Raw genomic sequence first — 22,694 nt, forward strand, 5'->3', positions numbered from 1 at the left:
TTAATCAAACTTTAATAATATATTCGAAATTGATCATCTTTTAATCATTACACATGTAACAAAAAAATTTATAGTCTCTGTGAGATGTATAATCAAAACATCAGATATATTATTAAAGATTGGTCATATAATCAATTTTCCCTCCTTTATTTGATTCTAGACTTGATTTGTTTCAGCGTGACTACCTACCAAATAAAACTAGGCGCCAAAGGGTATCAGTTTTCAACAAACATATCACAAGCCTGCAACCACCGGAAATAATGCATCATCGACGTCTCACTACGCGCGGTCGAGCTCAAATTCATAGCCAAAACGCACTCATGACTAAGATATTTTACCCGTCTCTGTCGCCCAAGAATCAATCATTGCATGCGAGGACCACGGAATTTGCAGCTTTACACAATACTACTACTATTGAAGATTCCTCCTCACCAAATCAAAAACATCTTTTACATCAAATCGGAACATAAGAGCTAGAAAAAGGGGAAAAACAAAAAACGAAAGTCCCAACACCAACAAGGCAACGACTACCTAAAGAAACAGGAACGAGTACTCCTACTCCGAAGAGGCAAGAGCGGAAGACGCCCCCCCTACAGGTCCTGGCCACACTCCACATGACACCGGCCACCAAGCACGGCCGGCCAGCTCCAACCCGAGCAGCTAGCTACATGACGGAGCAGGCGTTGGGATTCTCGTCGCTGAAGGCGGCGGTGTACCTAACCTCGGTGGAGGAAGCGCGGGCGAGCGGCGCGGCGGTGGGGTCGGCGACGACGTTGCGCACATACCCGGCCGGTGCCTTCTTGTCGTAGGCGCCGGCGGCGTAGGGGTGCGCCACCATCTCGTACGGCACGTACGGCCACGGCTCCACCCGCTTGCCCGTCTTGTACGCCACGCGCCGCATCACCTTCGCCGCGTCCACGTGTCCCGTCACCGTCACCTTGTTCTGCTTCGGCACCACCTCCACGGAGCTCACGCCCTTCATGTCCTCGAGGGCCTTCTTCACCTTCCTCTCGCAGCCTTCACAGTCGATCCTCACCTTCATCTCCACCGTCTGATTGAACAAGAAACAACCCAGAAGTTTCCATCAAAATCAATCCACACTTTCTCCCAGCACTGATCCAGTCAGCAGGATAGACAAGAGTATACATGCATGCTGAAACACATATCAATCAGTACCTGGAACTGCTTCCTCTTCTTGAGGTGCCGGCGAGTCCTCGGCAAGGAGCAGAACTCGGAGACAACGTCGACGATGCCCATCGCAGCTTCTCAAGCGCTAGAAGCCTTCAAATCACCAGATCGGTTGCTAGATTGGACAAACAACAAAAATAAACCCAAGAGGCCACCAAGAGACACGCTCTGCCGCTCTGGTATGTGTTCCAGCTGCTAAAAACTGCAGTATGCGAAGAGAGCTGGGAGCTGGAGGCTTCTGATATAGGCATCAGAGCCGGTGGCTGCATCCACTACCGGCGCGACACGTGGGCCCGCGGATCTGCGGAGATATTTGTTCAGGTGTGAACGGTGCTACTGTGTAGGCAAGGTCTTGTTTGTTAGTGATGTTTAAGAGTAGAGAGAGTGACATCACTCTTAATATTAGTTTTTTATATCTTTTAAAGTAATTTATTGTGGAGCCAGAGCTGTATGGCAGGGGCCGGACAGAGGGGCGGTGGCGCTCAGAGTGCTGTTCATGTCCTTGCTACTGTTCACACAAGACAGTGAGCTGCAAGGCTAGGGCCCCGAAGGCTAGCTAGGTTGGTAAGTCTGGCTCTGCCCTGCTCACAATTATCTATTATTGCTTATAGAACTAGCTTTTTCTTTAAAAAATAAATTATTTCTCTCTTATTTTTAAATTATTTACCATATCATCTATTTAATTGGAGATCTAATTAATATATTTAAGAAAGTAGCATCGGAATTGGTCTAACGATGACGAGAGGAAATGGCGGTGCTGGGGCTCACACGCCATGTGAGGCAGTGCCACGTGGGGTGCCTACATGCGGCATGGCCAGGTGGTCAATCACCGGAGTCATGGTGACCATACGCCGCTGTTATGGCGGTAAGCTTCGAGGCAGCTGCATGCTCGTTATTGACTAAACCTCGTGGCCTACGAAGCAACTGCCAGCCGACCAAAAATGAATGGCTGGTGATAGGTTGGCTCACCATGTAATTATCTGTTCTTTGGTTTACAATACTATATCTGTTCTTTTTTTACTTATCGATATTCGGTTTGATTTCCAAAGCAAGCATTTGATCACTGCTTTTTCTAAATATTTGTTATCCAAAGTTATTAAAACATAATTATTTGAAATGATTTTCTATTATAAATTTACTAATAACATTTTTATATGGCAAATATTAATATTTTTATATATATTAGTGGTTAAAATTTATAAAATTTGACTGCACAACTCTTAACAATGTCTATTTGAGAATGAAGAGAGTATTGATCTTTCTTCCTCCGAAGTCACTGTTTAAAAATATTTGTTTTTCTTAATAAAGATACAGTATTGGTTAGGATACAACGGCATTATACTTCATTTCCAAGATGTAAGTGGCTTTATCATGTCATTTCTCTCCATGACGGTGTCTGAAAAAGGTTACTCTTTAATATATATGGTGGTTACCATCGAATATTGTGGAAAAAGAGAGAGGATGCTTGGATCCAGAGGGTATAGATGATGGAGGGTGGGCGGGAACCCGGGATGTAGCGGAGATTCTCATCGGAGGTGGAGTGAGGCAAGGACAACAGCTGGATCTCGTTGGCGGCAGGGAAGAAGCTGGCAAGGCAGCGATGTGGGTGGCCGGGGGGTTTTAAAATTCGCTTCTAGCTTCTAGCTCTATTAAGCTGGATCTCGTTGTGTTTAGCTCTATTAACCTTTTTACTTCTCTCTCTATATATAAAAAAAAGCACTTCTCTTATATTTTTATTTTCACTTCGTGTAAAAAAGTTAACCTAAATATGATATATTTAAAACACCAAGGCTTATATGCTGACCCTCACCCACCTAAACTACTAAGGTGATACTAAACCACCTCACAATACACCTGGATCATATGGTCCAACACCACTACCAGACTACTAACGGATTAGGGTATTACATTCACCTCACCTTGAGGGTTGGCGCCCCTGGCAGCACACCGCATACAAGGTACATGACCAGAAACACCCCTTGATGTAACAGCGGGCCGATTCACACACACGTGCAGCGAGGGTTGATGCTCTGTAACACTTGTAACACCTCCCGTCAAAAATCCGCTTTTAGCACAACTCACCTGTGGGGGTGAGCCCATATATACAAAGCATCTCTCTTACAACTTCGTACTCGCTTTATATAAAAGTGTTAATTAAGAGGTGATATATTTGAAATGCTAAGGCTTATATATTGGCCCTCACTTACCTAAATTATCAAGGTGGTACTAAATCACCTAACAACACTTCTGGGTCATATGGGCCAACATTACTATTAGGCTGCTAACAGGTTGGAGTATTACATTAAGGGAGCATCGAGGGCATCCGAGCATAGGCGAACCTACATTATCTTTGGGGGTGCACAGGTATCGGGGTAAAACTAAACATCAATGGTAATTGACACAAGTTGACCATATATACATCTCTTTTAACTCAAAATCATAGCTAGATAATTCAAATCTCTCATTTTTTAGTCAATGCAACCTAAGCTTGTAAACTCGTAGCTAATAAATGCTAGGTAGCTCCTGAAAGTCTATAAGACCAATAGAAAACCTAGATATACCAGAGATATTCCAACAAGATTAAGCCTAGAGAAGACTAGCAAGGTACATGCTTAGCTTATACCTTAAATATCATGATTATTTTGACTCATAGATCTAATCACCATAATTATTCTACTAGCTAGTCAACTAGTCATGAACTAGTTGAAGAAAAAAGCATACTCATCATAATTAGGATCGAGATAAAATATAATCGCTAAATTAACATGAAAGTAGATAATACTTCATTAATGTAACTGATACAAGCATCATTGTTGGCATATCTTGATGGTGACAGATTTGGCTCTGAATTTTGATCTAATTAGAACTCAAAGGTCTAATTAGATCGCTTAGATTTGCCTAACTAGCCTAGCCTACTAAAGCTAAAGCAATGTGAGTTTCACCGATATTGGCTCTAGACTTGAGGTCTTTGACTAGCGTTGAGGGGTCCCTTTTTGTTGGGGAGCATGTAGGTTACGATAGCACAAATTAAAATTTTCTACCGCGTTCAATCAGGAAACTATACGAGTAATGATGAGGATATTACTCCTTCAGATACGTGCAACACTAATACTCATCAAGATATACAAGTACCAATTACAAGAGCACATGCGAGACATGCACGTACAAGACAATTAAACCATTAGATGAACTCGTTCCTCGTTGTTCATGCTTTTTTAGTAAAAGATAGGATGATACTAACTTCTTGTGATGTTTGTTGCTTAGGAATATAGGAGAAGCATCACAACATCATCTATGCATCACCCCTCGAAGGCTAAGTCTAATCGGACTCCAAGTCATTCTTATATCAGACTCCAAATTTTGTTCGGAGTCTGTGGATAATACGTCAATAAAATAGGTATAACTTTTGCATACATAGTTTAATTCAAGTGTTCTTGTACTTGCTGAAAAGCTTATGATGAACACTTTCCAACAAATTTGGTCCCACCCTTAGATTCCTTAGAAATCAATCAAAGTCGATGAAATAAGATGCTATATCACCATTTTGGGCCATGTCAGGCCTTGTAAGTGTGTCGGGGTCTAAGTCCAGGTTGTGTGCACCCTCCCCATGACCATACAACCCTAGGTCGACCTCCTCACATCTCCCTTATATATATTTAGTAGTCATCATAGTTTAGACTCGGGTTGTGTTTAGATTGTTCTGTTTTAGACAGTTTCACCGTATATCGATTTGTGGAACCCAACTTGTATTCTTCATTGGTAATTAGCAATATTCAGATTACATCTATCATGTTCTTGCTTGTGTTCTTGATTCGCTTATAGGGAAAACCTTCTTAGTAAGGTTAACTGCGTTTAGCATGATTGATAAACACAGAGTAGTGATGTAGTGGTTGCAAGGGTTCTCAAGATTTGTTCTGGTCAGAGCCTTTGGATCATCAACATCGAAACCCCACCAATTGACATATCTCAAACCTTTCATAAGATCGGGCCAATACATCCATCAAAGTGGTTTTAGAGCTTTGGTTGCCTGTTAGGTAATCTCGTTTATTCCCCTTTATATAGTTGTGTTCTATCACCTAGAGTCCAAAAAATTATCCCGTAAAACGATTTAGATCTTAGTCCTTTCACTGTCCAAACCACTTTGTGCCTTTTGTCCAAACCCTCATGTAGCCGCATAAAAGATGTGATGGGACACACCTTGACGTGGTCGGTGCGTCCAAACAGCTCCTGGATTGATGGGGAACATGAATGCATTCTGGGTGCACACGCAGAACCCTCACAGACATGGGGGCAACGGTGTAGCGATTACAAAATCATCAGCGTCGGTGCTCTTCTGGCCGAACTACTTTTAGGAATTGTTGAGGATAACCAGGGGCATGTCTCTATGAAAGGGATCAATGATTGGAGCTTCGGTTCGCCGAGGAGCAGCTAATATTCTAGGTACGCAAAACTTGTATGGGACTGGGCAACATGAATTGCGACATCAAGAATAGGGGCTCTGTTGTAGATTTGGACAAACCGATTTTGGGAGGATATAGAGCACTAGCAGGGGCACATCTCGACCAAAGGACTCGTGGATTGGAGTGATAGTTCGCCGGGGAACGTGATCTGAACCCGTGTTGCATGTGCAGAACTCCAGACTGGGCACCGGGCATGGCGATCATGATCCCATTTGTGTTGGGACTCTAATTGACAAACGGGTTGGTGAGGGCGTGTGGGACATCCAGGGGCACGTGCTGGTCAAAGGGCACGGTGATCTGACCTCAGATCGACCAGGGGAACGCTGATGAATCGGCGGCCGTGTGGCTGTCCGAAACGGCGACGGTCGTGGCGGCGTAGCGAGGGCTTTCGCTAGGCTCGGGGTTCGGTTAGGGATCAGAAATGGCGTACATGCAGGGAAAAAGAGGAGGGGAAGGGGCTGGTTTGGGTCCTCACCTTGTTGCGACGATCGGTGAAGAAGAATTCACGGAGACGACGATGGCACCGGCGGCGACAACATGTGGCACCGGTGGTGTTGTCCAGCGAGCAGGACGGAGAGGATCATTGGCGGTGTTGACGACATGCTGTAGCACAGAGACATCGTCGACGGTGGTGGGACGACGGGGCAGCTCCTCCATGGTGATGACTTGTCGGAACGGCGGCGAACGGCAGTGACGACGATGCACAGGCAGAGCAGTAGCTGTGGCTATGATTTTGGGGGAATGGGAAGGGGCAAGGGAGGTTGTGGAGCTCCTATTGATGGCCTGGGTGCGGCTGGCCACGAAATGGGGAGGGGGAAAGTCCGGAGGTGGAAGATGAAATGGAATGGGTTGAAGATGAAATGGATGGCTCTGTTCAAGGACGATAAATTTGCCGTTACAACTCCAAATTGGACGTTTTCAAACTCTATCTTGTAATACTCGAAAAGATCTACATCTTTGGTATTCATTTGACTTCTGAAAATGCCATCTTGATTTCCAAAACTGTGCCACAATAAAAACTATTTGAATTCAGCCTTAACTACGTAACACTGATCTTGGGGGTAATAACTCTCAGATCCATTACCCAAATGGGGACTTCCATAGGTGAAAATCGAAGCTCTCAACGAGACCTACAACTTTGGTATTGTCAAAATTTACATTTGTGGCTGTCTTGAACTCCGAAACTTCGCGAGAAGACGAGGGTGGTGACGAGGAGTAACTGGCAGCCGGCTTCAATTGCCATTATGGCCATTAAAGTGGCAGTTTTGATTATGAATTGAGGAAAATAAAGAGAAAATTGATGAGGGGATTGAATGAGGACAACATGTTCAATATTGACATTTAAATAGCACGGGTGCATATTGAATTCATCGGTTTTGGGAGCTCCTATGTGCAGCCATGGAGTCGGGAAGGCGAATGGCTTTGTTCATGTCCTCCTCCCGATCTAGAGATGGAAGAAGGGACAGGGCAGCTTGGGCCATCTTTGGTACAGTAAAGAATTAGGGAGAAATGAAGATAAGGAACTTCAGAGCTTTAGAGAAATGGTGACAAGATATAAAATAGAAGAAATTAATAAAGGGATCTTGGATAATATTGGAAAAAAGGAGCAAGGATTTATCCAACCTTGAAATTCCTTAACCTATTCTAATATTTTATAAATACATTTTTTATCACACCAAACAAATCCTTATTAAACTCTAAAATTTATTTGAAATACTTTCAGATTTCAGGAAAAAAAAATGTTATTTTATTATTTTAAAATGCTCACAACCAAAAATTGGAATTTTGGGGTGTGAAATTTCACTAACCAACTAAGATAATATATTTTATAAAATAGAGATAAAGCTTCACAATGAAAGTCTATGATGGAGAAACTAACTTGTATTCTGAAATGGAATCACAACAGTCAAGGGTGGACCCACGTTGGGGTTCAGGGGTGCACAGGACATCAGATAATTTTTCATTTTATAGTGATCCATCGTATGCACCATGTTCATATGACACCCGCTAACTTAACAAGTGGGACACCCAGATCTCTAGCCTAATATGTGAGACATCCGGTCATTTTTATTCTGGGTTCGCTACTGACAACAGCCATGCATTCTAATTACCAATATATAGCATCTCGATTTTCTGGCTTCAATTAGCTAACTAGACTTACATCCTTACAAAAATTCCTACTGCTTACAGTGTAGAAAAGTTGCAAGAATCAAAACTGAGGCTTTACGTTTTCTTACTCGGTCTTTGTAGGATATTGCAGCCAGACGCAATGCCAGAATTGGAGAAATGGGAGGCCGGCGGGGTCTTTCCTTTTTTGCACTATAGTAGGCTCCAAGAGGCACCATTTTGGGTTAGCACTAATAGTTTTGGGCATGTGGTGCTTGGGAGAGGCGGCAGCGGTGGCGGCTTGGATGTGTGGCGGTGCCAAAAGAGTCGGAGAAGCAATTGACTTGGGCTTGGCCACGCGGTGTTTTGGATCAGAGGCAACGACAATGGATTCAACGGGAGGAGGCGGTGGTGGAACGGTCAAAGCAGCAATTGGCAGGTCTCCTTTGCCACGCCCTTATCCTCATCCTTCTGATCCGGCGGTGGCCGACAATTGGCGGTGGCGGTCCTTCGGGAGTGGATGGGACCGTCGAACGAGGAGGGGTTAGTAGAGGCTAGCTGCAAAGCTACAACAAAGGTTAATGAGGAGGGGAAGAAGCATCACTGGTCATCGTCGTTGGTGGAGCTGGAGAGCGCCGCTATGGAGCCCGAAGCGGATAACCATAGTCTCTCTCCATGTCTCTCTCATCTCTCTCACATTTGTCTCTCACTTGTGTGAGGAATAGGTGAGGTGAAGGAGTGGGGAATAGGTAGGGTTTCTTACCCCTCTTTTATGTGATATGAAGCTTGGGAGTAGACCATACAAATATTTTTGGGCCAATAGATCACTAATTTGGGCTAGGAGGTGCATATAATACGAACTCGGGATCTTAGAAGTAAACGGATACTAGGAGTAATAGAACAGGCCTATGTCCTTCTCACCCTATGTGTGATGATTTTGCGTGTTAGTAGACCTATTTTCTCTTTCAGCCTATGTATGGTGATTTTGCGCGTTGGTAGACCCATTGTATCAAAATTGGCCCATATGTAGATCTAATGGAGTAATTACCGTTGGCTTCCGGGTTTTGAGGACCATTGCCATCTCGAACTTCGCCCCTGCATCCGAGGCGTCCTGCTAAGCTTGGACGACTAGCGCTGGTCGACTCACTACAGTGTCTGCAGATTCGCGGCCGCAGAGTGGTCGTTTTGTTTAATCGCCGACCCACCTTGGTAGCATGAAAGAAGCTGACAAGTGGTTGGAGCCTCATAATTTGCTTAGGTGGGTACAGCCCTTCAGGAGCCATTACACTCCCTTCCCGCGGATACGCAGGCGGGATGGACGCGTCTGCCACCCCCGCGTCACGAGTGCAGCTGCTTTCTTCCTTTGCTCCTTTGGTTTCTTCGCCGTCAGATGTGCGTCACGCACGGATCATGTTACCTCTCCGGCGCCCCATCATGTACACGGTCATGCGGACGGCAGCTGGGCATGGGGTGTCACCAGGGTAATTTTTCATGGTAAACACAGCGTGCTTATAAAGTGCTGTAGCTCTCTTTTACTACTAGTACGTAATCTGCTTTCCATAGTTGCAATGGAGCTGCTCTCGCAAGCTTCTCGACCAGTCAGAGACACTTGGGCTTGCTTTGTCGCGAGAAAATTATTGAATAGAGAAAAAAATGGTTTATAACAATCTGCAAAATGCAAGTAAAAAAAAACGTCCAATTTACGGGAATATTCTCATTGGAATACGACTTCAAGGACATGTTTCATATGGCACCCTGTTGTTTAGGGTCGCAATAAGAATTATCATTTTTTTCGAAAAAAGATATGATCAGTTATTATTTTAATTTAAATGTATCAATAATTATCTAAAAGGCCAGGTTTGGAACATGGAAAATTAACTTCGGCGAGGAACAAAGACCATCACTGCACTCTGTACAGCCATATCGACCGTCGATCATCTGCTTAAATAAGCCACGTCGATATTTGCGGTTCAGCCCACTACATATCCGATCCTTAATATAGTTAACTAATTTTTTGAACAATCGAAACAAAAGAGCTTTTAGTATCTCTTTCCCATCTCACCATACACTCCACTAGCATTCGTCACACACACCAAGTCTGACAAATAAACACACCTGCATATAGGATAATGGGAAGCGAGCTAGGAATCAAAAGCCATATACTGAAACCATTGGTGAACACTGATCAATGCTCGAAGTTCTTTTTGCCACCATAGCACCATCAATTCTCCCATGCATACTGTAACCACACGGCACAATTTCACATCAGTTAGGCCAAAGGACTACTGAGTACTTGCCATATCCACACGACGCCTCAGCTTAGCGACTGGTGCACGGCGTCATCTTTTCTCTGTTCCGGCTGATAAGTTTTTATTGGCTTCAACACAAGCCACGGCACGGCCGACTGATCGTATGACAATGACCACCGATTCGTGATCTGTCGTTTTGCCGAGTGGATCGCATGTTCACAATTTCGCTGCCGCTTCCTGGCAGATGAAAACGACGGGAAGGGGCTCTGAATTTTCCATTTCGGTAGGCATGGCCGGCACGGCTCGTGCCTCTCATCCATGGGGTGGATGAGGTGATACTCCTGCTCCTGCCTCTCATCCACGGGGTGGCTAGAAGTGAAGTACAGAACTCGGTGACGTGGGCTGACACGTGCGCGAGTAGCCTTGCCATAGTTTGTATTTGTTAAGCCGCGTCAGGTCTAGGACGGACAACAGTATGTCTTCTTTAGACTTTGGTCATGTTTGGCTAGAGCAGGACATCAGCCATTTTCTCTTTGGACGTGAGATTGGATCTCTCCATGGAGGCAAAAAAATCCACGATTGGATCCGTGAGATTGGAGGCTACAGCAGGAATGCTACTCTGAGTTTTCATTGTAGCATCCAGGGGACTGTATTTCATAATCATTTTCCAAAGAGAGGCTTGAGGGACTTGTAATTGTAACAAATGGTATGTTTGTTGAAAACCAATATGTAGGATTACTACTGAACTGAGGTGTTCTGTATAAATTATCTATAGATTGTTAACAGCACCGAGCAGACTTGTGTAGCTACCAAATCGTAAAACAATCATCACAAGTGTCAACCATGTACTGACGACGTCTATGAGCTCTCGCAAATCTGGTTATTACAACTTACAAGCAAAACATAAAGGAAGGCAAATAAACCAAACATCGAGTAAAAAGGAAAATCAAGCAAAAAGAATTTATTTATTGTTAACTATAAGGATCAGCAAGAATATACAGTGAAATTAGCCCGGGGGGAGACATCCACAGCCTAAAGATATGTGCTCCAAACCTTCGGCTGGGGAGCTGATTTCAACCTATGTCATACATGACTGGTAGAAACTAACTCTGCGCAACAATGTGGCAAATTTCTCGGTGGACCAATATCTATGTTAGTGTTGAGCCTATGAAAGATCAAATGACCCCTGGCCTTCGTTGATGGCATAAAGCAGTTTCTTTTGCATAATGGCCTGCAAGAATGTTCCGAGAATAGCAAAAGTCAGATGGGTGGTAACTAGCAGTACGGATGGGCACCTGCACCACTAGCACTGTAAATATTCACAAAGGAAGTATGTTTTGGCCTGTTTTTGACAGATACAGCTAGTACGAGCATTCACATACATTGGTATGAGTTATGTACAGAAACTCTTGAAAGTTCAAAGAAAATTGTGGGATGTCGAATTTCAAGCAATGAATGGTAATTCCACCCACAACAAAGGAAAAAAGTTCTGACTTCCAAGTGGTAATCTGCCAGGTTGTTAAACCAGGTAGGCACTGGCCACATTAAAATTTTAGTTTTAACTTTGTGATAGTTCAAACTGTCAAGTGGAAGACCAGTTTTCTTGGTTGAGTACATTACAGTATTTTAAACATAATTCAAACTTTGATAGTTCAAACTCTTGAAGTGGAGGACCAGTTTTACTGGTACAGGCTATATTCCAGTTTTTCCATGACCGGGTTTTTGAATCCTTAGTTTACAGACATGGGAAGTAGAACAAAAATTCACCAGAAAGCAGAAAGAAGCATACCTTGGTTGAGTACGGTGGAAGTTTAAGATAATTAGCACAAGTCATAACACTAGGCAAATCATCATCTGCAGACTCTGTTGCTCCAGTTGCATTAGATGTATTTGCCGCAGAAGAGTGCTGGAAATCAAACCAAAATTAAAAACTTCAATAATAAGAGGATGGGCAGGCCAGCATAACATAAAAACATGATTAAAGATAACCAACTTACCTTCCTAACAATAGTCAGCTTAGGATTTAGGGCAGCCAGACCACCAGGTGGAAGCCTAGGAGCACCAGTCACAAACTGGCAGAAAGCATGCTGCTGCTCAGGAGTAAATTCTGCCATGATCTCAAGTAGCTGCAATACACCAGCAGAAACTTCCAATTAAACTTTGGAAATTCAGATATATTATAAAGTTGCAAACAAGGGGAACTTACATTGACTATTGCAGGACTCTTAGAGGTATAACCATGATCGAATTTTATATGTTCAACCAGTGTATCCGGCTGCATAATGTGTAATTGTTCAGGAGTCAAAATAACTACAATAGAAACAAAGAGACTGAGCAACTGAGCATTACCTCCCAAAGTTCGCGGCGTCCACAAATGAGATAGTCAAGTTCTTGAGGAGAAAATATTTGGAGAGATGATATGTCAAATACCTGAAGGGAGAAATACATAGGAAATATTTTACAAAAATGTGCAAGTTAGTTCTGCAACACCTAATTAACAAAAAAATGCCAATGAATCAGAAAAAAATAAAAAAAAGAGGACCTGATTAAATCCAGCTTTAAATGCCTCTACTTGCCGCATTATCCCAGTCTTAATAGTAGCATCTACTACCAAAGAAATATATTCTTCCAAGCTGTAAATGTTAACCTACAGAAAATAAAAAAAGGAGTAAATCTGCAGCAATACTAGAAGTAAAAGCTAAACAAGTACCAAACTAGGCTGCTCCATACTTACCACAGCATTCTCTCCACCTTTCTTGAGACTGTAATCAGGATAGCCCGGAAGAGTAAAGTCTAAACATAAGTCTTCAATAGGAGCACAACGGAAACATAATTCTTCTATTTTTTTATTCTCACTAGAACATGAATCCAGAAATCGCTTCCGTTCAACAAGAATTTGCAGTTCTTGCAATATCTTTCCAAACTCGGCATCAAAAGATAGTATATCATACAAATCAAGTTCCTATTGAAGCGAATTTTGTAAAGTCAATAGTGAAAAGGCAGATATTTTTCTCTTTTTTGAAAAAACAATAAGAGAAAACAAAGTACTTGAAATGGAACATAAATTAATTCTGGCCCAAGGAGGCTTCCATGCTTACTTGTCCAAGTAGAAGTTTGTAAAATGCTGTTGACAAAGGCAAATCGAGAAGCCTTCCATCTTGCAATGCTTTTGCCATCACTCGACCAACTAAGCGGAAATACTCGACAACTTTAAAGAATTTGCTACCTTCTGATGCAGCAGCACTAGGTGGCCATGGCTGCGGAAACAAACCGAGAGGTGCCTGTACGAAGTTCCTTCTCTCAACAGGTGAATCTGACTCAAGCTTTTTAGCTGTTAAATCATCACCATTCCCATCAATTTGCATTCCAGAATCATCGGGAGAATAAGATCTCCATAATCCTAAGTCAGCCCTTTGCAGGTCACGACTTAAGAGTGTATAAAACTCTAAAGTTGGACCAAGTCCAGTTCCAACTTCACCAAAGTATTCAACTTCTAGAACAGCCTTCTGATTGGAAAACATTTCCATAACTTTAGCAGCAGAATCCAAGATACGGCTACGAGAAACACGAACTTTCTGGCGTTGCAATCTACCAACCCGGACTTCTCTTTCACTAGCATTGTTGTTATTATCACCAGGTTGTTGCTGAAGACGATGCAATGCACGAGATAACCCAAAAGCTGTGGAATAAAAGTATTGTCGCCGTGTTTCGAAAGGAAACAGAAAAGGGCAAGCTTTTGTCAGCTGATAGCACCAAGATGGTAAACTGCCACTACACAGTGCAAGAACATCCTGAATTTGCCGAGCAAGCTTTGGGGTCAACTTACTGTTGACAAACTCCTCCAAGGGTACCTTAGCTCCAATATTGTATAGCCCATCTAGGGTGGCAACTTTTCCCTCAGCAAAATCATCAGAGGTTGTCTGTAGTCTCAAACGATGAGATAATTGATTCAAGCCCTCCAACACACGTAACAGTGCTAAGATATTGTAAGTTTGGTTTGATTTCTCTAAATTACAAGGAAGCTCTCCTTGCAAAATGCTATCAAGAAGAGAAGTACATTGTGCTTCAGACGATATTGTGCAAGAATCTGATTTGAAAGATTTTGGCACTGGGGCTGAGCCTCCAACAGATCCCTTCTCCACTGTGTTATCAGCCTTCTGATATGTTATAGTGAATACATCAGCCCAGAAGCGGCTTCCATCATTGGGCAAATCAGATTCACCTAGCCTGTCCTCATCATCCTCATCATGAACTACTTGCCGTTGTACAGCTTGATATACAGTCATATGTTTGTTAAGCTGCTTCCCACTGGCTGTAAATATCAATTTGTTGTAATGCTCATTTGCACGAGTTCCAAATGGAAGGCCGCTCCTATCTCGACTACCTCTAATACCACGACTACCTACTGAAGTTAACCCAGTCATGGCAGCTGCAGCAAATGACATTGCACCACGCGAACCAAATGTGCTTGGACTTCTAAATTCAGCAGCATCCAGGCCCCTGCTAGAAGTATTCTTTGTACTGGAACAAGATGAGGGCTGTACCTGGTCATCATTTGCCAATGAGGCAACACTAGAATCATTAGCATCTCCCAATTTTACATCATGCACTCTTTCGGGAACACATGCAGGAAGTGACCCCCGGAGAACCTGAGGATTTCAACAAAAATTCACTCAATTCCCAATAATTCCCACTATATCCTAAACCAGTACTAATTAGCAACAGAAACAAAAGGTAAATATAAATTGGTAATACCACCTCATGATCATCTTCATCCTCTGAAACATCATCATCGTCATCAATCATTAAAGCATCATCAATCTCAACTGGAGAAGAGTCAAGATCTTCATCCTGTAGGTATAAGACCGGCTGTATCATGCAACTGAAGATAGATATATGCAGCATAATTTGCAGGATGTATAGTGCAAATGTTACAGGGCACTCAATGTACTTAATTTCTGAAAATCACACATTGAACTTGTCAACGAATATGCATATGAATGTCTAAATACGAATTCATTAAGGTGTTTTTCTTGTAAACTTCACTAAAGTATTTTAAAATAAACTACAGAAATATCTTCTGTTTCCAATAAACCAAAGAAATATAAGATATTTCATATTTGTGACTTTGTGTATCCATCAAATAGTTCAATATAGCAAAAACACACTGCCCATTACATAATATCACAGTTCAAATTCTAAAATATTAGAGAAACGGGCATATCTGTAGTGGTAGTGTTACTGCTGGAAAACACTTGCTATTTCTTGCTCGGCTATAAAAATATAAATTCAAGGTAAATAGAAACACTACAGCTCTGTACATTTGTTTTGCTCTCCATGTGTTCAGTTATATTTTGTGACAGAGCTTGAAAGTGCAATTACTAAAACAAACTACTGATAAAATTAAATACACCAAAGCTGATGAATAATCAGGCAATATCAATCAGCAACTGCATAGCTATTGTATCACTATACTACAAAAATCATCTGTCAGCTGAGTAAACATCAGAAGGCATTATTAAACCAAGCATTTGATGTCAAGAAGGTAACCCAGATTGAAAGAAATTAAAGCTAAATTTCATAACATTGGTTACTATGTTGGATTCAGTACATATATTGAGCAAAGAAAGGAAGACTGCATGCATGATTATCAAACCTCCGAGGTGCTGTGACCATGTGATGGCTTCAGTTCAACATCTTTCTCTGAAGCAGCTTTTCTCCGTGTCGCATTCCTAGTATGCGGCCCTTTTGGTTCATCCAAAGTCGATTTAAGAACAGCTTTACCTTTTCCCTTAGATGCATTTATGCTCCCCTCCTGACAATCCTTGTTAATTGCACCACTAGTGGCAGCTGATGACTTCGACCTTAATGAAGTTCGACGGCCAGATTGAGTTGACGAAGGCACTGACGGCGCACCAGCTGTGGAACTAGCTGCTCCAGATTCAGAATTATTTGCAGATAACGCTATAGGCTTCGAGACTGACTCAGTGCGCTGGACTCTAGGCCAAAGGAATTCTTCAACAGCTGCCAGACTTGCCAATGGGTCAATAAGAACAATATTGGATGAATAATCCCTAAGTGACTTTTCACCCTGTGCTCGACAAAGGCGCAACTTGAAAGGTTGGGACAGTGCTCCTAAACCTGACACCAGACGGGATCCTCCCAAAGTTGATGCCCTTCCAGAATGGCTAAGCACAACAGGGAAGCGTTCCAATGAAGAGAGAGCACTTTGCAGTTTCTGCACTAGCAATGCCATAGGAGTTTTATTCCCATCCTCATCATTTGGAATAGCAACAGATACGAATGCCTTATATCGCCTGACTGCGTGATGACGCAACTTTGGTAGGTTTGCTTCAGACACCTTTTCCTTCCCAAATGTTCCACAGGACAGATAGTTAAGCAAGGTTGTGATAACTCCACTTCCAATGAACTCAAATGTCGAAACACCATCCCCCTTGCTAAGCTCAGACAACATTTCAGCTATTATACCATCCAACTGTTCCTCAACATTACATAAGACATCAAAATTATTACCCACCAAAGCTTTTGATTTTCCTTTAGCTTTTGTTTTGACAGTGTCAGCGATCATATTTAATTTTGCACAAAGTGTCCTCAGCTTAAGAAGGTCATCAGTACAAGCGATATCACATGATCCAGGGTCCGATGGGAAATACTTATCTTTGAACAACTTCGCACGACCACTAACTGAAGCACGAAAACTATTATTCGGAATTTCAGCCGCACATGGTGCTGAATTGGCAATCACAGGATGGGAACCCTTTGGTTCATCTGGCGAGTTGTTTTCAGTATTCACAGCATTGCTTCGACGTCGGTTGCGCCTAGAACGTGAAGATGTAACAGGATCAACATGATTGTCCAGCTGTGATATTTGAGGTATCACTGGACTTGAGAACTCTGGGCATATGAGTGACTCTACAGCATGAACAACGCCTTCCCTCACAAACATCTTTAAAAATATCTCAGGAAGTTTTTCCATTAGAATTTCTGCTATCTGAAGAGCAGGGATAAGCACTTGTGGATCCTTCCATGCTAAAATGCCAGCTAAAAAGCTGCAATGGTGAACACAAAAGTTAGCTGTGTGTAAGCATATTTGGAAGCCATTGTAGGACAACTTCTAACATCATGAGATTGCTCGAATAAAGAGATCTGAAGGTTTTGTGTTAGCACCTGGAAATGTTTGTTGCACCAACGAGAGATTGGATCATTTCAGCTGAACTATAGTACATTAATTTCCCAATGATAGATAGGCATTTATGGCGTATAGGTCCATTTACACTAGAACCATACACCTGGTCAAGGTACAGAAGTCCTTAAGTATAATAGTCACAACAATGCCGCGTAATAGCACATTAGCATTAGCATTGCCAACATCAAATGATACACCAACGACAATGAATTACCTGTGTCATGGTAGGTAATAAGTCCATACCAAATTGCTGCAGAAGTTCAGGCTGATCATGCAATAATTTCTCCCGACCTGACAGTTCATTTTCTGTTGAACTAGGTTCACCCTGCTTACTACAAGCGGATTTCTTTAGAGAAGAGCCTTTTGTGGAAGCATGGGAATACGCTGGTAAAGAAATGATTCCAACAGGTAGAGGAGGAAGCAACTCATCTGCAAGGTTCACAATCGCATACATCTGTGTAATAATAAACATATTAGCATCATTAGCATATTAGCATCATTAGCAAATGGAATCATGTGTGCAATATGCTAGAAGCCTAGAACTACTATCAAACAGTCTGTAGTTTTACATGTAACAGTACACATTCAGCTTAACACAGATTAGAAGTTAACCATATCAATAAAGCCACTGCCTTGTGCTAAATGACAGAATATATTCTAGGCTTGTATGTTTGTGTTCGCATTAAAGAAAAGGCAGTGCCACATAGTACATTGACTACAAAATTAAAAGTACATTCTTAGTTGTGAATAAAAAAGGGAATAGTTTATTATAAGAAACACGCATTATAGGAATTTTTGGTTTTATTTCATCGCATTCATTAGAACACATGTATCCAAATGATTTTTTGTCGTGCCGACACGTCCCTGTGTCATTGTTCATGAGATGCAATATGATGTCTCAAGCACTCCTCCCACAAGTAAGCCCTCTCTCACTGTTGCATCATGCCGTGGTTGAAGAGAGCAAACATGGATGATCTTCGGGCATGTGGGAAGTTAACAATGATGGCAAAAGAGATGGGTTTTGGTATTGAGAGACAAGTAAGGTTTGGAACAGTGTGCCATTAACGGTGTGAATTTTATTGCAATGGGACTACTTGTCTTTTAGGAATTGGACCTTTTTGCTCCTTGTGCAGGGATGATGTTGGGATTTTCTCTGGCTTTGTAATCGGGATGATACTGTGGGTTGGGGTCAACAGTTAAAGAATGTATCTGAAGCACAGGGCTGATTGAAATCTGAAATACAAGGATGCATTGCACAAACAGCTTCATCGATTTAGCTTATTAAGATAAACAAGGAATTTAGGCATCAATCAGCACACATCATTCCCGCAAAGCATTATTGACCATAGAAAGACACTATCACCTGATCAGCTGGTCTTGTTAAAGCAGGAGATACAGTTGTGCCAGCAACCAACCCAGAACCTGAAAGGATATCTTTAAGTGTTCCACTTATTCCAAGAAGAAGAAGTGTTTTAGCTGCCAATGGTGATCCACTTGCGCATGTTGAGAGAAGACGAATCACACCCTGAAAGAAAGTATGACCTAAGTTTGGCAACCTCAGAATAGATAATAGTAAAAAGAAGAAAAACAAAGCATACCGTATATGTCGATGTACTCAAGGATGCCTGCCCTGCTGAATTGCTAACAGATACTAAGCTAGCAGCTTGTGCAACCAATCCATGATTGCACAACTCATCCAATTTTTCCGGAGATGAAGCAAAAGCTTCCGCAATGCGGGTCAGGCAAACAGAAGCATGCTCGAGTACCTGGAATAAAAAATATATATATATCAACATCTTAAACATAGATGGTATGATGAAGGAATCAGCGATTGGAATGTCAATAGTACTTTTGAATCATGGTAGTTCAGGAGATTCGTAAGCAGTGGAACCGCTTCCATTACAAAATCTGATGCATCAGACGGAAGTTTTCTACACATATTAGCAGCTGTAGATAACGCAACTCTCTGAAAACATTCCATCAACAAAAACAACTGTAAGCAATAAAATAATAATATGGTTTATTTGTCAGAGAATAAAAGCAAACAATCCAAAATAATAAGTTAAGAGATAACATAAATGTTATGGCCAATGGGCTGAAAGAATCTGAAGTGACAAGTACTCCTACGGGCGAACAAAACATAGTTTTTGTTATGTCAAAATTCTAGAAGCAGCACAAAAGCATATTGAGTGATCACCTGAACACCTGTGGAGAAAAAGTCAAGATATGATAGGACTGCCATTAGTGCACCAGCCCGCAAGCAGGCAGTTGGATGCTCCTGGGATATCTTCTTAAGAGCTTGCAAAGACTAAGGAACAAAGAAAATACACAAGTGCAATTGTTAGCACCACATCAAGAGAATGCATGCAAATACGAAGGGGTGGTATATGCATGCATCTATATATGTAGTATTTTAAATGACATCAGATTATTTCTAGGGGTTCAAACAACAGTAGAAACCAGGAAACCGATTTATCCAAAGCATTACAGAAGAATTAAGAACATCAAGACTGTTCTAAGCAACTTGAACGTTCGTAGGTGATACTTCTCAATGTTCTGTTGTACTGAGTCCAACTAAGTTCAACAGCAAAGAGGAATTGAAAATGATTTAGAGTAACATTTGCGAAGAGATCATATCAAGCTGAATTCTACTGCTTTCAATTAGACCACAAACAAAAAAACCTAAAGAATGACCATACCATATCAACCAGATAGAGAGGTGAAAATAGACAGAATCATGATACATGAATAATAGCATCTAATTTCGAACACAAACTAAGATGGATTACAATAGCATGAACAGCTGAGAAATCAGATCATGATAAAGAAATATTTCAGATAGACAACCTGTTCTGTTCATTCTCTAGAGTATCATATAGAAGGCCTGTTATCTAACTTCATTATACACTAAAGAATGACCATGCCATATCAGCAAAAGAGGGTTTTGCGTGCACCAAGTTAACAACTGGTCTTATAACTTATGAGTGAAGTCTCTATTGCTAAAGAAAATATTATACCCAAGGGTCCAATATTTGCTAAAGCCAAACCCCAATGCGAAACAAGTCTAAGCAAGCATAGAAACCCTCTTGGGCCTTTGTCCTCACTTTGTTTACCAGGAGATGAAACAGTTGGACGTTCAATGAGAGATCGACCCGGCCACTGCCACTTGTGCACAAGAGCCACGGTTAATAGAGATAGGGCAGTACAGAAACAGAAAATAACTACAGAGTCAGTGCTTTTCTCAGGTACAAAAGCATACCACCAACAAGGTTATGTTCCTCACTTCTTCATCTATGCATTATAGCACTCATACAGGAAAGCACAAATTAATATCTAATCATCAGGAATTCCATATGCTTGCAAACTATGAAGGGAGCATAGACTGCTAGTAGATGTTTCATACACCAACACAATGAAACATACACTACAAAAGCCCCACCAAGCAAAGAACAGGATCTAGCAAAATGGTAAAGAAGCAGCATGTACTAAAAGCAATGTGTCAAAGTAGAGCCTACCTGCTCCGCCAAGTCCATGTATTCAATGGTGAGAAGCCGGGCGCAAAAGCATGGCACGGCACCATAATGCACAACAGCAGAGCAGGAAGACGGCAGCACATCACATAGGTGAGTTAGGGCCCGTGCTGCGAGCAGCATGATGTCAGGATTGCTCTCGTGGTTGAGCAACCCGACCAGGACGGGCACAAACGAGTCCACCGAGAATGCCCCAAGTGACTCTTCCGTGCCAATGGACAGCATCTCGCAGAGTTGCGTCAGCGCCTCCACCTGTCGTCCGTCCTCCTCATCCGCACGCAGCCCCGCAAGTATCTTCTTCAGCCTCCCACTCAGCTGCCCAGACGCTGATGATGACGACGCAGCCGCGGCGGCAGCGGCTGACAGTGCCGACGATGGCAGGATATCGTCCAGCCCGGCGCCGAGCTTCCTAAGCAGCCCCTGCAGCGCGGTGCTCGCAGAGGTAAGGCTGTGAGGGATGGCCCCAGCCCCAAACCCCGCGTCGTCGTCATCCTCCATGCCGTCGAAACCTAGGCCCAGCAGCCGCTCGGCCTCACGCACCCTGGACCTCTCGGAGGGTTCCTGCTGCTGTTGTTCCTTGCCTTTGTCCGCATTGGAGGGGCGGCCGCGGCGTCGCGGCGGCGGGTTAGGGTTGGGGTTGTTGTCGCCCGAGGAGTCCATCGGAGGGCACGGGGCAGACGCGGAGAGGGGGCTGACAGCGGCGGAGCGGCGCGTCCGTGGAGGTGCAGGCGCTGGGTTGGAGGAGGCGGCGGGGGGATTAGGGTTAGGGTTAGGGTTGGGGCGGGAGCGCTTGGACGAGCGGGACGAGGTCGTGGAAGAAGAGGACGCCTCCGCCCGCTTGCGGCTGCGCGTTTCCATACAAAGGGAGCAAAGAGGGGCAGCGGCCGCCTCGCAGCGGCGGCGGCGACGGGGCTAAGAGGGGGTAGGGGGCATCGGGGACGGGCGATCGGAGGAGATCTGGGTGGGGGAGGAATCGGTGGGGTTGGGAATTTTGGGGGAAGAGGATGGCTCGGCAGTGGTGATGTCAGGAAAGAGGCCGGAGGCCGGAGACCGAGTGGTCGCTGTCTGACACGGCGAGGTTGCTGGGCTTGCTCAACGCATGGCCTTTGGGCACATTTGGTTCGGTAGCCAGGCCCGTGGGTGCAGGGCGGCCGTGTTTGGTTGGCGGTCATAGTGCTGTAAGACCATCGCTAATTCTATTCTCTTCGTTTCGTTTCCTTTTTATTCTTTCTTCGTTCTCATTTTTTCTATTTTCTCTAAACTCTAACAGTTTTCCTTCGAAGAGGAATCGCGAAGGGAAAGGAGAGAGAATCCTATTCTGAAAAGAATAACCCTGGGAATCCCGTCGTGAAGGATACCATGAAGGGAAACCGTTGGAGTGTTGAAGGAAACGAAAATCCCTTCACGACGGGAATCTCGTCCGCGAAGGGAAGCCATTGGGAATGGCCTAAAAAATGCTCCGGCTCCACAAACTGTTTGTTTTCCATTTAAGCTTGCAAGCCTTAACGAATCGAGCCCAAATAGCTGGACAATGCCGTATTTACTGTACATCGACTGACCCATTTGTACAACATCCTACCATATTTGCAACAATTTCCTCTTCCTCCTCTCATCCTCGTGTCACTCCTGATAACTTCCTCTGTCTCACGCCACATAGCCCTAGCATGGACGGCAGCCAATGATGGCCATTAGGGTTATGGGGTTCTTCTCTCCCCTAGTGGCTTTTAAGGGAAAGTCAAAGGAGGCAATTCGGCCTGATAGTGGATTAGGAGATAGGGGTGTAGTCGGGCATGGATGACAGAGGATCATTAGTTAAGAAGGGTCAAAACGGGGTTGTTCCTTCTGAAGATGTTGGTGAATGATGGGGAGGAGGCAATAGTGGGTAGTGCGGCAAGGTAGAGCCGATTGCTAGTAGTGGAAGGGGAGGCGAATACATGGCGAGCAGCCGTGATGC

General features: G+C 43.3%; 2 protein-coding genes across 3 annotated transcripts; both read right to left on the minus strand.

Moving 5' to 3' along the window:
* Positions 1 to 386: 386 nt before the first annotated feature.
* Positions 387 to 1,403, minus strand: LOC133923960 (heavy metal-associated isoprenylated plant protein 27-like). Its single transcript, XM_062369286.1, has 2 exons — positions 1,177 to 1,403; positions 387 to 1,051 (listed from the first exon to the last, which is right to left on the minus strand). The coding sequence occupies exons 1-2, from the start codon at positions 1,255 to 1,257 to the stop codon at positions 665 to 667; spliced, it is 468 nt and encodes a 155-aa protein (XP_062225270.1). The 5' UTR covers positions 1,258 to 1,403; the 3' UTR covers positions 387 to 664.
* Positions 1,404 to 10,949: 9,546 nt separating this feature from the next.
* LOC133923961 (E3 ubiquitin-protein ligase UPL3-like) lies at positions 10,950 to 21,828 on the minus strand. 2 transcript variants are annotated; one of them, XM_062369288.1, is made up of 17 exons: positions 20,726 to 21,828; positions 19,408 to 19,518; positions 19,060 to 19,176; positions 18,809 to 18,976; positions 18,574 to 18,735; positions 17,425 to 17,664; positions 17,192 to 17,313; positions 15,660 to 17,073; positions 14,762 to 14,854; positions 13,102 to 14,652; positions 12,738 to 12,965; positions 12,546 to 12,650; positions 12,353 to 12,433; positions 12,210 to 12,278; positions 12,001 to 12,129; positions 11,793 to 11,909; positions 10,950 to 11,234 (listed from the first exon to the last, which is right to left on the minus strand). In XM_062369288.1, the coding sequence occupies exons 1-17, from the start codon at positions 21,596 to 21,598 to the stop codon at positions 11,169 to 11,171; spliced, it is 5,646 nt and encodes a 1,881-aa protein (XP_062225272.1). In that variant the 5' UTR covers positions 21,599 to 21,828; the 3' UTR covers positions 10,950 to 11,168. The 2 variants fall into 2 exon arrangements, with proteins under 2 accessions (XP_062225272.1, XP_062225273.1); XM_062369289.1 differs by lacking the exon at positions 20,726 to 21,828 and adding an exon at positions 20,315 to 20,333.
* Positions 21,829 to 22,694: the final 866 nt, after the last annotated feature.

Source organism: Phragmites australis, chromosome 7 (genome assembly GCF_958298935.1).
Source record: "Phragmites australis chromosome 7, lpPhrAust1.1, whole genome shotgun sequence".
In the NCBI taxonomy this organism is placed as follows: Eukaryota; Viridiplantae; Streptophyta; class Magnoliopsida; order Poales; family Poaceae; genus Phragmites; species Phragmites australis.